We start from the raw sequence: 22,741 nt of genomic DNA on the forward strand, positions 1-22,741 counted from the left end.
TCACTTACTCTCCTTTTGCGTCAGATTAAGAAGAAAAATTTTACACGATTGAATCGTAAAAATTACAAATTTAAATCCCAAATGTGCTAGAAATAAGTTTTCACTAATTAATAACAGTTCTTCAATAAAACCTACATATTGTTAATTTAGAAATAGTTGGAAAAAACTACTATGAAACTCAAAAAATTAGTACCGTAGTTGGTGAACTGAAAACGAGTGAAGAAAAGTAGTGAAGCAAAAAAAATTCTGCTGCAACTTTTTTTTTTATTGGACACCGAACCAATTGTCGGCTAGGATAAGAGAAGACGACAGACAAAAATGGAAACCGTAGTAGCTTTTAATACAGAGGTAAGTAATGAAAACATCAAATTGAGACTTTAAGTGAGGTTTTGACTTGTTAATATGCCAGCCAATTACATAAATTCTGTTTTGATCCTCTGTTCCCGGGATCGAATAAGATGCAGGACAGCCACGTTTGTTGTGATTAGTAGTGTTCGCATTAGGGCTGTCATTCCGGATCGATTTTTATAAATCATGGGATTCGGGATTTCAATATATAGAATTCCGGATTTTCCGAAAATTTCGGGATAACAATCTACAGCGCTAAAAAATTGTTAATTGTTGTATATTAAACTAATTTAGTTTAATTCAATTTAACAAATCCCGAATCCCGGGATTTATCCCGAGTGACAGCCCTATTTCGCATAGAAAATTATGCTCAAATAAGGACCACCAAACCTTATAAAAGCACATCAAGGCACATATCTAACGTGTGCCGTGGGCCGAAATGTTCCCAGCTCCCAGATGACAACATTAGTGCCGACGCCGAAAATGTTGTCGATCCCAGATGTCTTCTAAGTTTGGAATCAAAAAATTTGAAGCATACTTTTAGGCGCGATATTATTATTATTATTATTATTATTATTATAGCAACACTTTCAGAGTTAAAGCATTTATATTTATTAAAACTACCAAAAATGATTTTGGCCTTGGTAGCATATGTTCTTACAAGTGACGTCTGCGCATATAGATTCGTAGTAGTTGACTCTCTATTCTCAGAAATCAACAAATATGTTGTCTGGAAACCTCTTTAATATATTCATTAGGGGGTTTCAAAAATAATGCAGCTGCTAGTTAAAATAATTAATGCGTTTATTATATTTCTTGATTAATGTTTGTTTTTTTTTTGTTTTTCTTTTTTTCAGCTTTCAGGCTTATATGAAGGCAAACCACCCATATCCAAAGCTAAAATGGCCGCCATTACTCGGTCGGCCATGAAAGCGATAAAATTTTACAAACATGTTGTTCAAAGTGTTGAAAAATTCATACTGAAATGCAAACCAGAGTACAAAGTACCTGGCCTCTATGTAATTGACTCGATTGTGCGTCAATCACGCCATCAATTTGGACCAGAAAAGGATGTATTCGCTCCACGTTTTGCCCGTAATATGAAGGAAACATTTGCGAATTTATTTCGTTGTGCTCCCGAAGACAAAAGTCGCATTATACGTGTGCTCAATTTATGGCAAAAAAATAATGTTTTTGCCCCCGAAGTTATACAGCCAATATTCGATTTGGCTGACCCAAATCATCCCATTTATTCCATGCCTCCTACCACTTCTGCTAGCTCCAGTGGTATGGGCAATTCTGCTCCAAATGATTCATCGCAAGCAAATGGTTTGAATACTTCTGGTGGCTCCATGGATGTCAGTATGAGTGCTGGAGCAGGAGGAAGTGGCCAAGCTGGTGATGACAAAATGGCTGGAAGTTCTAGTGGCTTAGCAGATTTGTCGGTAAGTTGTGTTTTCATTATATATCTCTAGCCAAATATTAAATGTGCAAAGTTACCGTTGTCCATAATCAAACGTATTTAATATAATAATATTATTTGTAACTTTCTATTAATGCTACCATGGATCATCTAAAAAAATATATTGTCATGGTATTCAATACTATAAACTAGTCTGTAAGTCCACAAAGAGCTGTGCGTAGTAGCAGTAATCGACAAATGGACCATAAACAACATAGCAAACGTTCAAATAATTCAGCCAATATGCCATCCACATCCACCTCGAAATCACGAGAGCATTCTAAATCAACATTGGAATCGATAAAGATACATCATCCGGAAACGTATAATAAATATCAGCGTAGTTCACACGATTATGATGAAAGTCATCACATGGATGATGATGCAAGTAGTGTGGAATGTGAAACTACAAAGAATTCCAACAATCTTTTAGATGTAAACAAATTTATTCAAAAAATATCTTTTTTAAGTTTAGTTTAGTTATACAAATATATATTTTTTTAATATTTCAAGAGATTAAACTGTGTGACATGAGGGACAAAGGTTTAGAAAAATTCTCTATTTTATCGATACAATTTTGCGACTCGTTTCCACTTTGTCCATATTGGAAATATTCGACTTTTTGCATTTATGATTATTGAAAAATCGACAAGATTCTGCTTAAATTCAACAATTTGTTGTGAGAGTTCACAATTCGGACATGACTGCTGATTTAGGAGTGAGAGGTAGTTGTCCACATATGATCGGTTTTTATACACAGTCTCTCCAGTTGTCTTTTATCACCCGTTTTATGACCCGTTTTAAAGCACAGAGATTTCTATTTTCAAAATACGTTCTTCTATTACAAAGAACAAGCTTAAAAATCCAACATGTTCACAAAAAGAAAATCGGTAGTCGTTGATGCAAATGTCTCTATCAATAGATAAGCTTTAAAATACTGATAAATATCACCAACTTTGCATTGGATGGGATAAACCACCGCCGTAAATCATTTTGGCGAGAAGTTAAGTATTATTCGTTCTGGGTTGGCATACAAACAGAGTAGTATATACCTGTTTGGCAAAAAGTCCTTACCGAATTATGTCCTGTATTTCCATGTTAATGAACAGTCTAGGTACAAGACTGTCAATTTCGTACTACAGTTGGTGAAACACTTTATTGTAAATAGGTTAAAAGTTATAAGTTAGTTGTGAAAGATCAACCCCATTGGTTGATGGTTAACTCTATATTTCGCTCAATGATAAAGGACTTACTTATAGCCCAAACCGAACCCGATATAAAGCTGGAATTTTTTGGTGTTCTGTCTAAACCGTTCGGGCGATAACACTTTGTACTTTGTTGTATTTTAGAAATTCGACTTTCCTGCTTTTTCGATAATTGGAAAAGTCGATTTTTCGACTTTGTGATGATCGAAAGGATAATTTTTTCAATTCAATTTCCATTTATTTCATCCAAAGCCAATAAGGCCAAATAACCGCAACATTCGATTTTTGGGTAAATTTTCAGCATTCCTATTCCAACTCAAAATCGAATTTCGAAATGACTATTAAACGTTTTATTTTATTTATTAATTCATATAGAAATAAAAGTTTGACAAAATTTTCTATAGAAATAAAATTTTGACAAAATTTTCTTTAGAAATAAATTTTTGACAAAATTTTCTATAGAAATAAAATTTTGACAAAATTTTCTATAGAAATAAAATTTTGACAAAATTTTCTATAGAAATAAAATTTTGACAAAATTTTCTATAGAACTAAAATTTTGACAAAATTTTCTATAGAAATAAAATGTTGACAAAATTTTCTATAGAAATAAAATTTTGACAAAATTTTCTATAGAAATAAAATTTTGACAAAATTTTCTACAGAAATAAAATGTTGACAAAATTTTCTACAGAAATAAAATTTTGACAACATTTTCTATAGAAATAAAATTTTGACAACATTTTCTATAGAAATAAAATTTTGACAAAAATTTCTATAGAAATAAAATTTTGACAAAATTTTCTATAGAAATAAAATTTTGACAAAATTTTCTTTAGAAATAAATTTTTGACAAAATTTTCTATAGAAATAAAATTTTGACAAAATTTTCTATAGAAATAAAATTTTGACAAAATTTTCTATAGAAATAAAATTTTGACAAAATTTTATATAGAAATAAAATTTTGACAAAATTTTATATAGAAATAAAATTTTGACAAAATTTTCTATAGAAATAAAATTTTGACAAAATTTTCTATAGAAATAAAATTTTGACAAAACTTTCTACAGAAATAAAATTTTGACAAAATTTTCTATAGAAATAAATTTTTGACAAAATTTTCTATAGAAATAAAATTTTGACAAAATTTTATATAGAAATAAAATTTTGACAAAATTTTATATAGAAATAAAATTTTGACAAAATTTTCTATAGAAATAAAATTTTGACAAAAATTTCTATAGAAATAAAATTTTGACAAAATTTTCTACAGAAATAAAATTTTGACAACATTTTCGATAGAAATAAAATTTTGACAACATTTTCTATAGAAATAAAATTTTGACAAAAATTTCTATAGAAATAAAATTTTGACAAAATTTTCTATAGAAATAAAATTTTGACAAAATTTTCTTTAGAAATAAATTTTTGACAAAATTTTCTATAGAAATAAAATTTTGACAAAATTTTCTATAGAAATAAAATTTTGACAAAATTTTCTAAAGAAATAAAATTTTGACAAAATTTTATATAGAAATAAAATTTTGACAAAATTTTATATAGAAATAAAATTTTGACAAAATTTTCTATAGAAATAAAATTTTGACAAAATTTTCTACAGAAATAAAATTTTGACAAAATTTTCTATAGAAATAAAATTTTGACAAAATTTTCTATAGAAATAAAATTTTGACAAAATTTTATATAGAAATAAAATTTTGACAAAATTTTATATAGAAATAAAATTTTGACAAAATTTTATATAGAAATAAAATTTTGACAAAATTTTCTATAGAAATAAAATTTTGACAAAATTTTCTATAGAAATAAAATTTTGACAAAATTTTCTACAGAAATAAAATTTTGACAAAATTTTCTACAGAAATAAAATTTTGACAACATTTTCTATAGAAATAAAATTTTGACAACATTTTCTATAGAAATAAAATTTTGACAAAAATTTCTATAGAAATAAAATTTTGACAAAATTTTCTATAGAAATAAAATTTTGACAAAATTTTCTTTAGAAATAAATTTTTGACAAAATTTTCTATAGAAATAAAATTTTGACAAAATTTTCTATAGAAATAAAATTTTGACAAAATTTTCTATAGAAATAAAATTTTGACAAAATTTTATATAGAAATAAAATTTTGACAAAATTTTATATAGAAATAAAATTTTGACAAAATTTTCTATAGAAATAAAATTTTGACAAAATTTTCTATAGAAATAAAATGTTGACAAAATTTTCTACAGAAATAAAATTTTGACAAAATTTTCTACAGAAATAAAATTTTGACAACATTTTCTATAGAAATAAAATTTTGACAAAATTTTCTATAGAAATAAAATTTTGACAAAATTTTCTACAGAAATAAAATTTTGACAACATTTTCTATAGAAATAAAATTTGGCAAAAATTTCTATAGAAATAAAATTTTGACAAAATTTTCTATAGAAATAAAATTTTGACAAAATTTTCTATAGAAATAAAATTTTGACAAAATTTTCTATAGAAATAAAATTTTGACAAAAATTTCTATAGAAATAAAATTTTGACAAAATTTTCTACAGAAATAAAATTTTGACAAAATTTTCTACAGAAATAAAATTGACATAATTTTCTGTAGAAATAAAATTTTTGACAAAATGTTCTATAGAAATAAAATTTTGACAAAAGTTTCTGTAGAAATAAAATTTTGTCAAAATTTTCTATAGAAATAAAATTTTGACAAAATTTTCTATAGAAATAAAATTTTTGACAAAATGTTCTATAGAAATAAAATTTTGACAAAATTTTCTATAGAAATAAAATTTTGACAAAATTTTCTGTAGAAATAAAATTTTGACAAAATTTTCTATAGAAATAAAATTTTGACAAAATTTTCTATAGAAATAAAATTTTCTATAGAAATAAAATTTTGAAAAAATTTTCTATACAAAATAAAATTTGACAAAATTTTCTATAGAACTAAAATTTTGACAAAATTTTCTATAGAAATAAAATGTTGACAAAATTTTCTATAGAAATAAAATTTTGACAAAATTTTATATAGAAATAAAATTTTGACAAAATTTTCTATAGAAATAAAATTTTGACAAAATTTTCTATAGAAATAAAATTTTGACAAAATTTTCTACAGAAATAAAATTTTGACAAAATTTTCTACAGAAATAAAATTTTGACAACATTTTCTATAGAAATAAAATTTGGCAAAAATTTCTATAGAAATAAAATTTTGACAAAATTTTCTATAGAAATAAAATTTTGACAAAATTTTCTATAGAAATAAAATTTTGACAAAATTTTCTATAGAAATAAAATTTTGACAAAAATTTCTATAGAAATAAAATTTTGACAAAATTTTCTACAGAAATAAAATTTTGACAAAATTTTCTACAGAAATAAAATTGACATAATTTTCTGTAGAAATAAATTTTTTGACAAAATGTTCTATAGAAATAAAATTTTGACAAAATTTTCTGTAGAAATAAAATTTTGTCAAAATTTTCTATAGAAATAAAATTTTGACAAAATTTTCTATAGAAATAAAATTTTTGACAAAATGTTCTATAGAAATAAAATTTTGACAAAATTTTCTATAGAAATAAAATTTTGACAAAATTTTCTGTAGAAATAAAATTTTGACAAAATTTTCTATAGAAATAAAATTTTGACAAAATTTTCTATAGAAATAAAAATTTCTATAGAAATAAAATTTTGAAAAAATTTTCTATACAAAATAAAATTTGACAAAATTTTCTATAGAACTAAAATTTTGACAAAATTTTCTATAGAAATAAAATGTTGACAAAATTTTCTATAGAAATAAAATTTTGACAAAATTTTCTATAGAAATAAAATTTTGACAAAAATTTCTATAGAAATAAAATTTTGACAAAATTATTTATAGAAATAAAATTTTGAAAAAATTATTTATAGAAATAAAATTTTGACAAAATTTTTTATAGAAATAAAATTTTGACAAAATTTTCTATAGAAATAAAATTTTGAAAAAATTTTCTATAGAAATAAAATTTTGACAAAATTTTCTATAGAAATAAAATTTTGATAAAAATGTCTATAGAAATAAAATTTAAACAAAATTTTCTATAGAAATAAAATTTTGGCAAATTCTTCTATAGAAATAAAATGTTGACAAAATTTTCTATAGAAATAAAATTTTGACAAAATTTTGTATAGAAATAAAATGTTGACAAAATTTTCTATAGAAATACAATTTTGACAAAATTTTCTATAGAAATAAAATTTTGACAAAATTTTCTATAGGAATAAAATTTTGACAAAACTTCCTATAGAAATAAAATTTTGACAAAATTTTCTATAGAAATAAAATTTTGACAAAATGTTCTATAGAAATAAAATTTATACAAAATTTCCTGTAGAAATAAAATTTTTACAAATTTTTCTATAGAAATAAAATTTTGACAAAATTTTCTATAGAAATAAAATTTTGACAAAATTTTCTATAGGAATAAAATTTTGACAAAATGTTCTATAGAAATAAAATGTTGACAAAATTTTCTTTAGAAATAAAATTTTGACAAAATTTTCTATAGTAATAAAATTTTGACAAAATTTTGCATAGAAATAAAATTTTGACAAAATTTTCTATAGAAATAAAATTTTGACAAAATTTTCTATAGAAATAAAATTTTGACAAAATTTTCTATAGAGATAACATTTTCAGGAAATTTTCTAATATAATATAATAAATTTTTCTCCAATTTTTGGTTGATTATTTTTATCAATCGTGGTGATGAGGCCGGAACCGAAGCAATTTTTAATTTTTTAATAGCTTAAAGTTGATTTCAAGAGACTTTCAGCTAGTTTTATTCCCATCCGTCGAGCGCTAATGTATAGCCTGATTTTCACCAAAAAATTGAGATTAGAATTAGATTTGGCACCAGGTAATAATGAATTATTCATATACAGTGAAACCTCTTGGACGTTCTGAAAGCCGGACACCTCCCCAAAGTGTTGGGTGAGGGCGTTTGTTATATAAGTTTTAATGAAATAACCTTAATTTTAATATCATATAAGGAGACAAATTTTAGGTGACCGTGGGTATCCATTTTTCAAAGGATTTTGTGTAAATGCAATATAGTCCATATTTAGAACATTTAATATGTTAAACTAACATGATTCCGAACGTCGTGTCACACAGCTTTAGCCACCGTTCAGTTTTTCTCCAAATTGAGATAAATTTGTATGCTAATGCCCTGTTCTTGTATATCGAACGAAACTCCATTCGAAGGAAAGGCAGTCACTCGAATTCGAATGAACTTGGGTTTTTATATTTTTGAAAGTCGTTTCGTTTGTATGAGAATACATTGATTATCAAAAATGAGTATTTTCAAATTTTTGGCCTGAGAATTCATTCAAATGTTAACAATATTTTACTTATTGTATATGTTCGTTTATTGCTCGACAACAAAATATGAAGTGACTTGCCTTTCGATATAAGAGAACAAAACTCAATTTTCTTTCGTTTGGAATACGAAAGAAAGCTTTCGTTCGATATACAGGAACAGGATATAAAGCTTGTATTCTTATAGAGTGTTGCTAAGTTTTTGTTTGCATGTTATTTTATTTCCTTTTTACAATTTTTTATATATTTTTAAACTAATTGCATTTTTTAATTTATTTTCAGAATAATAACCTCAAGCAATTGCTTAATGATCCCAATGTATTGCGACAATTACAAACTTTACAAAATATCACAAAATTCAAACAAGAGGACAAACAACACAATCTCCGTATGCAAGAGGAAGCATTCGAGAAGCATTTACAAAATGTTTTAAAGGTAAATGAAAAAAAAATCCATAATAGTATAAACTAATTTTATTATGCTTAATATTAACACTGTTTGTGCATAAAAAACACGAAGGTTTCAAAAAACGTAAAATTTTTCTCTGAATACTTAAAATAAAATTTTTCAAGATATTAACCCCCAACTTCTTTGGGAGCCACTGTGGTGCAATGGTTAGCATGCCCGCCTTGCATACACAAGGTCGTGGGTTCGATTCCTGCTTCGACCGAACACCAACAAGTTTTTCAGCGGTGGATTATCCCACCTCAGTAATGCTGGTGACATTTCTGAGGGTTTCAAAGCTTCTCTAAGTGGTTTCACTGCAATGTGGAACGCCGTTCGGACTCGGCTATAAAAAGGAGGTCCCTTGTCATTGAGCTTAACATGGAATCGGGTAGCACTCAGTGATAAGATAGAAGTTCACCATACCACAATGGACTGAATAGTCTAAGTGAGCCTGATACATCGGGCTGCCACCTAACCTAACCTAACCCCCAACTTCAATAACGTATATTTTTAATCCATTTCAATACAGAGAAATCACGATGATATACGTTATTCCACTTGAATATACATTGTAATTTTCGCAATATTTAGCAATTATCTTCCAATATCTTAGGATCCTTGAAAAGTTCTTTAACTTTGGAATATCGCCTTTAGTAATGCTGGTGACTTTTCTAATTTTTTTTTTTTAAATCTTCAAAAATAAAACGGAAATAAAGGACTGCAACTGTACTAAACTAATTAACTATATTAGTCGGTTAAAGGGATTGTTTTACAAAAACCGAACCTGGATGTTCCAAAAAGGGCATTTACTGTTAATAACCTGGGTTCGGTTAACAGGTTTTCTGTATTTCCATTTATTTATTTATTTATTCATTTATTTAATCAACCAACGCCCTATAGGACAACATGTTGATAGAATTTAGTACAATTCAGGAAAAATTGACTTAAAACTAACTATTAAACCTATACTAGCACACAATCTTTTAATAAAAATTAAGTATTATATACATGTCCATTGCACTGGTGACTGACATCCACCATCTGGAAACGAGTATATGTAGAATTTCATATAAATATAAAGGGTGATTCTTTTGAGGTTAGGATTTTCATGCATTAGTATTTGACAGATCACGTGGGATTTCAGACATGGTATCAAAGAGAAAGATGCTCAGTATGCTTTGACATTTCATCATGAATAGACTTACTAACGAGCCACAACGTCGAATTTTCAGTGAATGGGCCCTAGAAAAGTTGGCAGAAAATCCGCTTTTTTATCGACAAATTTTGTTCAGCGATGAGGCTCATTTCTGGTTGAATGGCTACGTAAATAAGCAAAATTGCCGCATTTGGAGTGAAGAGCAACCAGAAGCCGTTCAAGAACTGCCCATGCATCCCGAAAAATGCACTGTTTGGTGTGGTTTGTACGCTGGTGGAATCATTGGACCGTATTTTTTCAAAGATGCTGTTGGACGCAACGTTACGGTGAATGGCGATCGCTATCGTTCGATGCTAACAAACTTTTTGTTGCCAAAAATGGAAGAACTGAACTTGGTTGACATGTGGTTTCAACAAGATGGCGCTACATGCCACACAGCTCGCGATTCTATGGCCATTTTGAGGGAAAACTTCGGAGAACAATTCATCTCAAGAAATGGACCGGTAAGTTGGCCACCAAGATCATGCGATTTGACGCCTTTAGACTATTTTTTGTGGGGCTACGTCAAGTCTAAAGTCTACAGAAATAAGCCAGCAACTATTCCAGCTTTGGAAGACAACATTTCCGAAGAAATTCGGGCTATTCCGGCCGAAATGCTCGAAAAAGTTGCCCAAAATTGGACTTTCCGAATGGACCACCTAAGACGCAGCCGCGGTCAACATTTAAATGAAATTATCTTCAAAAAGTAAATGTCATGGACCAATCTAACGTTTCAAATAAAGAACCGATGAGATTTTGCAAATTTTATGCGTTTTTTTTTAAAAAAAAGTTATCAAGCTCTTAACAAATCACCCTTTATATACAAAATCTCATTAGCACAGCACCACAAAACCAGATTAAAAATGCTATCACACTGAATATACAGCACAAATTACTCCCGAGTCCATTTTTAAATGTTCATGTTTTTTTGCAATGAATTATTAACTTTTTTTGTTTTTAACAATTTCGATTTTTTCGGATTAACCAATTTTCGGTTTTTATAACGGAGTCCCATTAGCTGGTGTAGGTTTTGGACATCCTAGACCTACACCAGCTAATGAGACTCCGTTATAAAAACCGAAAATTGGTTAATCCGAAACCCGGTTAATCTATAGATATTCTGTATTCTGAAAGTCGAAAAAATTTGGATATATTTTGTATCAGTGCACTAACTTTTAGGTCAATAAAATAAGTGTTTACAAATCACTAATTTTTAATTTTTTGGTTACTCTGTTTTTGGGCAAAACAAAAAAATTGATATTCGGTTTATCCGAGGGTGTTTTCAGTTTATCATATATAGGACCTATATATGAATCCATACACACAAAAATTTTTTTCTGATTCAATCACGAACACAAAAAAATTTCACGAAAATTTTTCCAATAAATGTCTCAATTGAGTTTTAAAAAATATTCAATTAAAAATTTAATTGATTCAACTAATTTCTTTAATGAAAAAAAAAAAAAAATCAATCACAAAAATTAATAGCATCAATTATTTTTGTGTAATTTGATCAATTAATTTTTTAATTGATACCATCATTTCTGTGATTGAAGACATTTCAATTAAAAAATTAATTGAATCGATTAATTTCATGATTGAATAAAAAAAACAATTTTTGAGTTTTAAAAAATATTCAATTAAAAATTGAATATCAATCATTTCTGTGATTGAAGACATTTCAATTAAAAAATTAATTTCATGATTGAATCAGAAAAAAAAACAATTTTGAGTTTTAAAAAATATTCAATTAAAAATTTAATTGATTCAACTAATTTTTTTAACGAAAAAAAAATTACTAGCATCAATTATTTTTATGTAATTTGGTCAACTTTTTTTTTAATTGATACCATCATTTCTGTGATTGAAGACATTTCAATTAAAAAATTAATTGAATCGATTAATTTCATGATTGAATCAGAAAAAAAACAATTTTTGAGTTTTAAAAAATATTCAATTAAAAATTTAATTGATTTAACTAATTAAAAAAAAAAAATAAATCATTCACAAAAATTAATAGCATCAATTATTTTTGTTTAATTTGATCAATTAATTTTTTTAATTGATACCATCATTTCTGTGATTGAAGACATTTCAATTAAAAAATTAATTGAATCGATTAATTTCATGATTGAATCAGAAAAAAAACAATTTTTGTGTGAAATTAATTGATCCATTTAATTTTTTAATTGAAATGTTTTCAATCAAGAAAATAATAGTATCAATCACAATTTTAATTGAACCTTAAAAAAAAAATACTTGATTAAAAAATTAATTGATTTCATTAGAAAATTTCAATTAAATTTTTGATTCAATTAAAAGTCAATTTGATGTTGATTGCAACATTTTCATTAAAAACGTAACTATTTTCAATTACTTACTTAACTGATTTTTTAGTTAAAAATTAAAAAAAATGTCTATCACTTTTTTAAGCGACTTACCCCCATTTTCAGGAAGCACTAACGGAGCTACGTTAGGTAACGAACTTTAAAACCATACTATGGACATGTCTGTCATCTTGTCTATATATTCCATATGCCAGTTAGGAATTCAACTGATAAAAATGTTTCAGTTAAAGTTAACCGGAGAGAAGATATTTCGATTTTACTTTCTGTTAACTGGGAGTTAAAGCCTAACGGAGATACATGAAAATGGCCGTTAGTCTACAAGTTAATTGCATCAATTAATTTTTTAACCCTGGAAAGTCATCCTTATTTTTTGTACACTCACGTCATCCTTCGTCAAAAATGTGAACCAAAATTGAGTTTATTTTCGTATTCAATGTGTTTTTAATTAGTATAAAACAAAATTTCATAAAATAGTTGAATTAGTATAGCTTAAAATTATTATTTTCCAATCGACTAAAATACTTTTTAGATCGAAAATTAAATTACGCGTCGTCATTTTGACGAAGGATGACTGTCCAGGGTTAAATAAAAGTTTTAAAATTTTAAATCATTGACTGAATTAATTTAATGTTTTTATCTTGATTAAAAAGTTAATTGCTTCAAGATGGCATAGCATAGCAAGATGGAAGGAGGCTAATATGGTTAAAGACAAAATCGGCTGGTTGGAAGTAATCGTGTGAATTAAGAAATAATTTCTTTATTAAAACTATTTGTGTGGGTTTATAACACAAACACGGATCCTATTTTTGTTCCGAAAATAGAGAAAGGATCATAGGAGTAGCAGATCAATTGCCCAAGGAAAAATAAAATGTTATTTTGTAATAGCAAGCAGCAACCACCAATTTAATTCAATATCGCTCCTTGTTAAATAGCGCTCTCTGCTACCTAAATAAACACCGCTTTCTATGTGCGAAATAGTGGTTTCTATATTTTTTTTTTCGCAAGAATGAACATAGTACCGGCCTTAAATCTGTACCTTTTTCCAAAGTTGGGTAAGATCGGTTTATAAATGGACCTGTATATAAATTTTTCCAAAATTCGTCCTACATGAAATATTAAATGTGTTGAAATACAAATTCTTTATGGCTGGTTGGGAGTCATCGTGGTGCAAAGGTTATCATACCCGCACAGAGTTATGGATTCAATCAATCTCAACTTCGACCAAACATCAAAAACTTTTTCAGCGGTGGATAATCCCCACTCAGTAGGGCTGGTGACATTCCTGAGTTTCCAAGCTTCTCCGCAATGTGGAACGCCGTTCGAACTCGGCTATAAAAAGGAGGTCCCTTGTCAATGAGCTAAAAATAGAATCAGGCAGCTCTCAGTGATAAGAGAGAAGTTCACCACTGTGGTATTACAATGGGTTGAATAGTCTAAGTTAGCCTAAAATATCGGGCTGTCGCTATCTATACCTAACCTATTATGGTTGGTGCGATGCAAAGTCGGCTCCCGTTGATTTTAGTTATTTCCTTCTAGTTTGAAAATTCATTATGCACGTTCAGTGTATTTGGAGACGCGTCTAATCTGATAACATATGCGATCTTTTTTATCATTTCATTTTAGAATTCATCTGCTGGACCCTCAAATCAAGAATCAAAGGAAGTGGAATTTGTATCTGAGGAAATTGGCATAGAGGTATGTACCAACGATTTTTTTACAATGTCTTTTAGTTTATTTTTCTAGATACATTCAAATGAACTTAAAAAAGTGCAATGGATAATGTGAGAAGATAAGAATGTCGAAATTAAAATAGTGTTCAGATCCAAGTGAGAAGATAAGAATTTCGAAATTAAAATTGCGTTCAGATCCAAGACAGATCCAAACATGAAGATGATAGAAGTGGCTAGAGCGACATTTCTTTATGGTAAATTCGCCTATCAGTCCTTGGATCCTTTATCTGCATTTAAAGTTGACAATACATTTATTATAGAACTCAGATATAGGTTAAATTAATGTGGCCAGCTTGATTTGAGAAAATTTTCTTATTTAAATTCATTGAATATGTTTTCCATATAAAAGAGCTTTTTATATGACATTCACATTACGCCTCCAAAACTAGATTTCATCTAACATTTTCTTATAAAAAGAGTTATACAATTTTGAAAAAATATATTTATTTTGGGTTTTGGCAAACTAGCTTACTAGTCCACTTTTTTAAGTTCAATTGATGTTTTGTTGTTTATATAACTTTTTTATATAAAGTCATTCATTATAAAACACAATAAATAGAAATTATTGTTCTTGAAATAGCGACTACTACAATACGATCAAGAGAAATTAGTAATTTGTGGTAGAAACCATTAATAACAATAATCTCTATTTATGCGTGCTGACGTGCAGTTGTAAATGTGATTTTTTTTTTATATATGGCAAACCAAAAAAAAAAAAAAAATACGAAAGAAATCAGCACTTATACCTAATGTTGTTATACATTGAAAACAAAAACGAATCACAACCAAAGCAAAAATAGCATCATCAATACTCCGAAAGCCATGAACAATTTCAATTTATATAGTAAATATAAAATCAAAACATATATGCTTGGAGTTTTGTGAAAAGGTTCATAATCTAAACGAGAGAACTGAGTTGTCTGCATACCGAACATCTTAAAGTAATGCATAATGGCATTTTGCATATGTTCCCAAAATTGATGATAAAACAAAATAGAAATGGATTTAAAAATTTCTATCACAGAAATTAATGTTAGATTGTTAGATTCAGTTTTTATTACTATTACAAAAAAAAAAAAAGAAAACTTATAAATTTTATGCAAACAAATTTTTTTTATAAATATGGCGTCGGAATTTCATTAAGAATCCCTAATAAGGTAAGGCCATTAAGAAATTCTGTGGGATCTATCTGAAGGTATAACAACGTTTGCGTAGACAGCAGCTGGTAAGTTATATAAATAATTCATAACACTTAACTTGATGACAAAAATCGAATCGAAAAACACAAAAAAAAATTGCTCAAAAATTCCAAGAAATACGAGACACAATCGCCACAAATGCCTTTAAATTCAGAACGAATAGAAAGTTGTTATATGAAGCCTCAAAAATGAGTCACAGAAAGAGAGAGAGAGAATGTCAATATAGAGGGTTTCCTTTTGTAACAGAAGCACACACGTCAACACCATCGTCTTTCAAGAGAGCATAAACCAACAAATCTAGGTCTTTAATTCTTCTATATAGAGGAAAGATATCATTGGGTGTCTTTATTTGCCTTCTTCACATTCTGTCCTCCTTTTTCGTATACCCCCCAAATCACCTATATCCCAGCCCTCTTCTTACTACATTGTCTACGTTTCCCATACCATATTTCTATCATATTCTACTCCCGCTCCTTTTCTTCCTCTCTCCGAATACTTTTTAATTTCGCAAAATATTGTTTTGTTTTTTTTTTTTTTACTTAATATTATATCGATTTTTCTTTTTGAAATCTCTTTTTTTAAAAATTTTCTTCAAAATAGGTTATCAATTTGGATGGTAATGATTCTCGTAGTCCTACACCTGATAGAGATCGTTACAAGAGACGTCGCAGCCGAAGTCGCAGTCGTTCTCGTTCGCGTGACCGAAGTGGAAGACGTGGAGGAGGCAGACGTAGCCGTTCCCGCTCTCGTAGTCGTTCACCTCGTTCTAATCGTCGCCGCACCTCAAGGGACCGGGATCGCAATAACCGAGATAAGGAGAAGGATCGTGAGCATGAACGTGAAAGACGCAAAAAGGGTCTCCCTGACATTAAAAAGGAACATTTGAGTGGTAATTTTAACATTCAAAAAATTTATGAATATTTTGTTTGTTTTTCTCTTCTCTTCTAGGTAAACAAAACAAGGATTCAAAATAATTTTGAATATTTTGGCTAATTAAAAATTTCGTTTTAAATTATGACGAAATTTCTTTTTTTTATCCCTAAGACGAGTTTGAAATTATTTTGAGACCATAAGGAGGCAAGATTTCTATGTTCAAGTTTTTGAAATACTTTATTTGGAGTATATATGGATTGGACTGATGGAATGCGAAGCAAATGGCAATTTTAAGAATAATATATTTTTCCTTAAAAAAATTTAAAGGAAAAATATATTATTTTTACGAAAAGATGTGAAAGCATTAATGCTGCTACAAAAATTACAGACTTTGCTCCAAATAATTTATTCATGAACTTGACATACCGGAGAAATTGTTGCAAAGTTGTCTAACAAAATGGACTGCTGATATCTTAAAGTTGGTGCTTTGGTTTGCGAAAATTCAAATTAAAAATTCCTGGTCAAACCCATTCGAAGATAAAGGGAAATGTTTCCAAAATTAAGAAATATTTCAATTTATGAAATTAATTATTTACAATAAAAAACTATCCCTGATTTTTGCTGTGCATATACGAACACAGTTGCCGACCTTTAAGGTATGGGCACTGTGTTCAAGCCAAAAATCATAGTTTTCCATATTTTTTTTTTTTTTTTTTGAATAACTAATTTTATGTATGAAATGTTCACTCAATCCGATGAATAATTCCCGTAAAATGTTTATGAAATCTGTAAAAAAAATTTCACTTAGTCTTCGACCAAAGTCTTTGGGCATTTATAATTTGAAATTTCGCCATGTAAACCAAAAATTGCATTGGGATTTTTTTTGCGATTTGATTTGTTCAAATGAAATGATAAAAACTGTTGATTCTACAAGAAATTTATTTTCTACAAAAATTACCGTAGAAAGAAAGAAGTAAGCATCTGTTTTTAACATTTCCCTAGAACGAAAAAGATCGTTTCAAATATCCGAACTCAGAATTCTTTCCCAGCTCTTTTTTTAATGAACATAAATTCATTGTTACAATCTTTGAATGAATTCTGGACCTAATTCTATTACATCCCTTTTACTCGAAAATATATGTAATGTTTATCTTTGTTTTTTTTGTTTTCTTATTTCAGAGGTATTTGGCTCTTGATATGACGTGTGTTGCTGTTAACAAATGTGTCGTCTGCTGGACAATTAGTGGTGCCTCGACAATATACCGAAAACATCACTTTTTGTTTTTGATGTTGTTTTCATTGGTTTTTGCGCAATGGCATTTGGTCTCGTTATCTCTTGAAAACTTTTGAGCAAATTTTAACATGTGTTTATGTGTGTTTGTGTGCGTGCGTGTTTTTTTGTGTCATCTGGAACGGTTTACTATAGAAAACAACGAATGTTACACGTCATTTACATTGATTGCCCTTTGGCTGTCTCTAAAACTAGAAATTACTCGTCGAGTCCAAATATTTCCATGATTTACGAACGAACGAATAAATAAGAATATCAATGGTTAGCAATCACATCCCAACAAAGAATCATAGTTGGTTGTAAATTGGAAGTCGCTATCATAAGAGAGAAGTTCTCCAAGTAGGATATTATAATGGAATATTTAGTCGTCACCATAACTAGTCTCAGTCAGGGCCCAAGCTTCGGCCCAACGCCAAAAAATTATTCGGTGGTGTTCTATGTGCTCTCGTAAATTTTGGTGCCATTTGGTGGATGTTTGAGAGCGTTCATGGTCGTTTCCTATCACCGTTTTCTAAATTTAAGGAAAACTGTCGTAATCCTAATCGAAAACATCGGGGAGCAATGCTTTAACACCAAATTTTTGTGGCACTTCTGAGTGTTTCCTTGGCCGTTTTCTATGACTGACTCCTATGCTAAATATGGAATCATACATATGTAGAGCGACTTCGTTTCTGTGGATATTGTGAGAGTTTCAAAAACTTTTACAAATTCTTTTATATTTTGTAACTAATTATGTTGCACTTATTATTAAAAACGAAATCACCATAAATGTGTCCGTAAAAATAGACAGCCACCATACCAAGCCAAACTTACGTCCCTCTATCAACCAAATTGGCATAGGTTATACTCCACCAAAATCTTCATTCAGTAATACTGAGTATTTCAAAGCCTCACGAAATAACTTTAAACAAATCGCGACAATTCCTTTCCATGTTATCATAATGCAGATTTGTTTATATTTTGCAATGAATTATATTGCACTTTTTATTAGAATCGAATAAGTGTGACATCCACCATACCAGGCCTAATTTAAGTCCGTCTAGCACACAAATGGTCATAGGTTCTATTCCAGTTTCGGCCAAAATCTTCTTTCAATGTTGATCCATCATATTTCTTGAGTATTTCAATGTTTCCCTGAATGGCTTTAAACAAACCGGGACAATTCGTTCTGATTCTGCTATATGAGAGTTCGAATGGGGTAACACCTATTGAGAAAAGAGAATTCTTTTCTTTTATGCCAACCTTCATTTTGTTCATATTTCGTTTCTGTTAGGTTCCCATTATATTTGGGAGATTTTAACCCTAGACAGTCATCATTCGTCAAAATGACGACACGAAATTTCATTTTCGATTTAAAATGCATTTTAGTCTATTGGGAAATGGTAAATTTAAGTTATACTAATTCGACCGTTTAATGAATTTTTGTTTTATACTAATTAAAATCAAATTGAATAAGAAAATAAATTCAAGTTTGGTTCACTTTTTCGCTCACGATGAAAATTATAGCGTCTTGAAATGAGCCGTAGTCAAAATGACGAAGGATGACTTTAATGTACAAAAAATAAGGATGACTGTCCAGGGTTAAAAATTCGTCTATTTTTTGCAAACAATTATGTTGTCTTACAATGGACATGTTAAAGCAATTCGTTTCTGTGATTATAGTGAGGGATCATAAATCCAAAAGCTTTTACAAATTCGCTTATATTTGGCAATCAATCATGTTGCACTATTTATTAGTCTTGGGCAAAACCGTTCACCGCAGTGATTCGGACTTGTCGTTCCTTTTTTAGAAATGAACTAGTTCCTTTAGATCGTTCCTTCGTTCCATCTCGTTCTAATCATTCGTACCGGTTCTAATATTTGCCATCACTGTCGTCTACTACCATCAGAGGAACTAGAGTCTTTATATTGTTCCTTCGTTTCATTTAGTTCCTCTGAATAAATTCAATCATTCAACTGTTGTCTCTCTTTCACATGCAAGTAGTGGAAGAAGAAGAAGAAGCACGTTGATGTGAAGAAATATAAAAGTTGTTATTAATATTCCGTATTCGATATATTTTTAAAAGGAAAAGGAACTACACAGAAAAAAATTTCACGAACAATTTTTTCAATTAAAATCTCAATTTCACGAACAATTTTTTCAATTAAAATCTCAATTGAGTTTTAAAAAATATTCTATTAAAAATTTAATTGAATCAAAAAATTTTTTAATTGAAATAAAAATCCAATCACACAAATTAATAGTATTAATTATTTTTTTAGATTGGATCAATTAATTTTTAATTGATACTATCATTTCTGTGATTGAAGACATTTCAATTAAAAAATTAAATGGATCAATTAATTTCGTAATTGAACCAGAACACAAATTTTATGTGTATGGAACTATAGGAACGAAAGTGGCAGAACTAGTACCGATCGTTCCATTTGGTGAACAGTTCATTGGAACTAGTTCCATTTGGAACGACACAAGACTACTATTTATTAGGAACCGAAGCTATAAGTGTGTCTGTAAAAATAGGCAGCCACTATACCAAGCCTTACGTCCGCCTAGAACGCCAAATTTCCCAAAATTTTCTTTGAGTAATTCTGAGCAAATTTATGAGTAATTCTAAACTTCCCCAAAAAGGCTTCATACATAGCGCAACAGTTCGTTCGGATTCAGCTATATGAGATTCCGAATCGGTGAGCACCGAGTTATACTACTTCCAATGGTATTATAATGTACAAATTACCTAGGTGATAGATTGTGTAGTTTGTTTTCCAATTCTTCAAAGAGAGTAGATATTTCGGCGTTTAAATCCCAGGAAATATATAAATATGAGATCCTGTAGTTGCCCTCATGAGAAGTTTCTTTATAGTTTGCAATTCCCAGGAAAATGTTAAGTGTATTTCAAAATAAAACTTAAACAAAGTCCATCATTACTATCGAGTGGATATTTTGGTTTTTCATCTTGTCCAATTTTGAGTGAAACTTTCGTAATCGTTTTGGAAATATTAGGGAGTAATACTTAAACCTCAAATTTTTATATACTTATCTCTTATGTCCGCTTTTATGGTTATTCTCAACAGTGCAAAACCACTTAGAGAAGATTTGAAACACTCAGATTTATTTTCTTGTTCAGCCGATATTGGGATAGAAATTTCATGCATCGAAGGTTAGGTTAGGTTAGATGGCAGCCCGATGTATCAGGCTCACTTAGACTATTGAGTCCATTGTGATACCACATTGGTGAACTTCTCTCTTATCACTGAGTGCTGCCCGATTCCATGTTAAGCTCAATGACAAGGGACCTCCTTTTTATAGCCGAGTCCGAACGGCGTTCCACATTGCTGTGAAACCACTTAGAGAAGCTTTGAAACCCTCAGAAATGTCACCAGCATTACTGAGATGGGATAATCCACCGCTGAAAAACTTTTTGCGTCGAAGACTTAATCAAAAAAAAAAAAAAATATGTCAGAAACATTTAACCATTGTACCAATTTTTTCAAGCTTTGGCATTTTAGTGCCACTAAGTGGCATTTTTGAAAAATCTTTCACCATATTTTTGTTATTTTGCCACTATTATTTTGTTACTGTGCCACTTTTGAATGAATTGATTTTTTAGTGCTTTAGTCTTCGCAAATTTTAATAGCCGGTTAAATTTTGTTTTTCGATGAAATGAGGATAATTTCAATGAAAAAATAGTGTGCCACTATTTATTGCAAATGACAATTTTTGTGCCACTTTTTGGAAATTCTCAGCGCTAATGCTTGCTTGTACTCTACCGCTCATTCTAAAAGTTTCACTTGCCTACTTGATGATTTTCTTTTTAATTTGGAAAAACATTTGGCTTCTTGGGAATAGGGATTTTAATGAGATTCAAACTGTGTGGACTAGTCAATTTTTCCAAACATTTTAAACATATTCTTAAAATTTGAAATATTCTATTTTCGACTTCCAAATTTTGAAAATGTCCTCTTTCGCTTTTTGTGATTATTGAAAATACTTCTTTTGACTTTTTGATGAGTTGTCAGTAGTAAATTGTTCCATTCAAATTCGACTTTTCGATGTTTTCATTAAAAGTCGATTAATCGATTTTGATCTCTATTATGGCCGACATGAAAATTCAATTATTCGATTTAACTCGTTGTGCAGATGGGAATTTGAAAAATACAAAAAGTTAACTTCTTCGACTTTTTTGACAAAATATCTTTTACACTAAATTTCGATTTAAGAGCATTGCATTCCTAACTCAATAACTTCAAATAGTTCTAACCTAGAAAATACTTAATAATAATAGGATAATTTCACGAAAATTGTTTCCAAATGTTTTGTTTGTAGGAATATTTTAAAGAAGAAGACTAGTTTTCGATTTATATTTGCTGCCATATGTCCATAAGTACCTTTAAAACTGAAATGTTTATTTTTCTCTTTCACAGAAAAATTTAAAAATTTAAATCAAACACACACACAAAAAATATTTTTTTTCTGATTCATTCACGAAATGAATTGGTCCAATTAATTTTTTAAATGTTTACAATCCCAGCAATGATAGTATCAATTAAAAAATTAATTGATACTATTAATTTTTGTTTCAATTAAAAAATTGTATTGTATTAATTAAATTTTCAATTGAACGTTTTTTTAAAACTCAATTAAAATTTTAATTGCAAAAATTTTCGTGAAGTTTTTTTTTTATGTGCACAAAAGTTAATAATATTTTTTAATTGGACCAATTAATTTTTTAATTGAACAATCATTTCTGATAGCCTAAGTTGCTAATGCTAGATAATTCTCTATTATTCTTATATTTATTATAAGTTTAATAAATACATAAATTATTTGGATAAATTAATTTCGTGATTGAATCAAAACAGATTTTTTTTTTCGTGTTGTTATCGAGATATTAAATTTAGATTTCTAAGGCAAATTCTGTAACTTTTCTTTGCCGAAAGACTTTTTTTGAATAGAAAGACAACACTGGGATTCAAAATATAAAAGTTTGTAATCATTTTAGCATTGCGTACTAGAACTAACTATGGCAATTGCCCCTAGAAAAATATCGTAACTGTAAAACAAAATCTATTAAATTTTTTTCTGGTCTCAGAGATTTGTGGAATTTCTACACTACTTCTTCGAACATGATTGATCGCTAAGAATATATGCTGTTCTAGGTTATCTGTAAATACACTTGTCTTCCGGTACGATTATACTTGGCAAAAATTTTACAAAATTGACATAAAAAAGCATGGGTCACACTACA

The 22,741-nt window shown here is 28.6% G+C and overlaps 1 protein-coding gene across 2 annotated transcripts in view; it reads left to right on the top strand.

Annotated features, from left to right (window-relative positions):
• Positions 1-22,741, top strand: part of Isha (Insulator su(Hw) mRNA adaptor) — a 30,928-nt gene continuing 8,187 nt past the window's right edge. The window contains exons 1-6 of one of the 2 annotated variants that reach the window (XM_075313476.1): positions 1-348; positions 1,206-1,793; positions 1,964-2,245; positions 8,695-8,847; positions 14,026-14,097; positions 15,932-16,220. In XM_075313476.1, coding sequence (XP_075169591.1) covers positions 319-348; positions 1,206-1,793; positions 1,964-2,245; positions 8,695-8,847; positions 14,026-14,097; positions 15,932-16,220 — 1,414 coding nt within the window. In that variant the 5' untranslated portion in view covers positions 1-318. The remainder of the gene's footprint in view (positions 349-1,205; positions 1,794-1,963; positions 2,246-8,694; positions 8,848-14,025; positions 14,098-15,931; positions 16,221-22,741) is intronic. The other variant, XM_075313477.1, reaches the window with a different exon arrangement.

Source organism: Haematobia irritans, chromosome 5 (assembly GCF_050003625.1).
Source record: "Haematobia irritans isolate KBUSLIRL chromosome 5, ASM5000362v1, whole genome shotgun sequence".
Taxonomy (NCBI): domain Eukaryota; kingdom Metazoa; phylum Arthropoda; class Insecta; order Diptera; family Muscidae; genus Haematobia; species Haematobia irritans.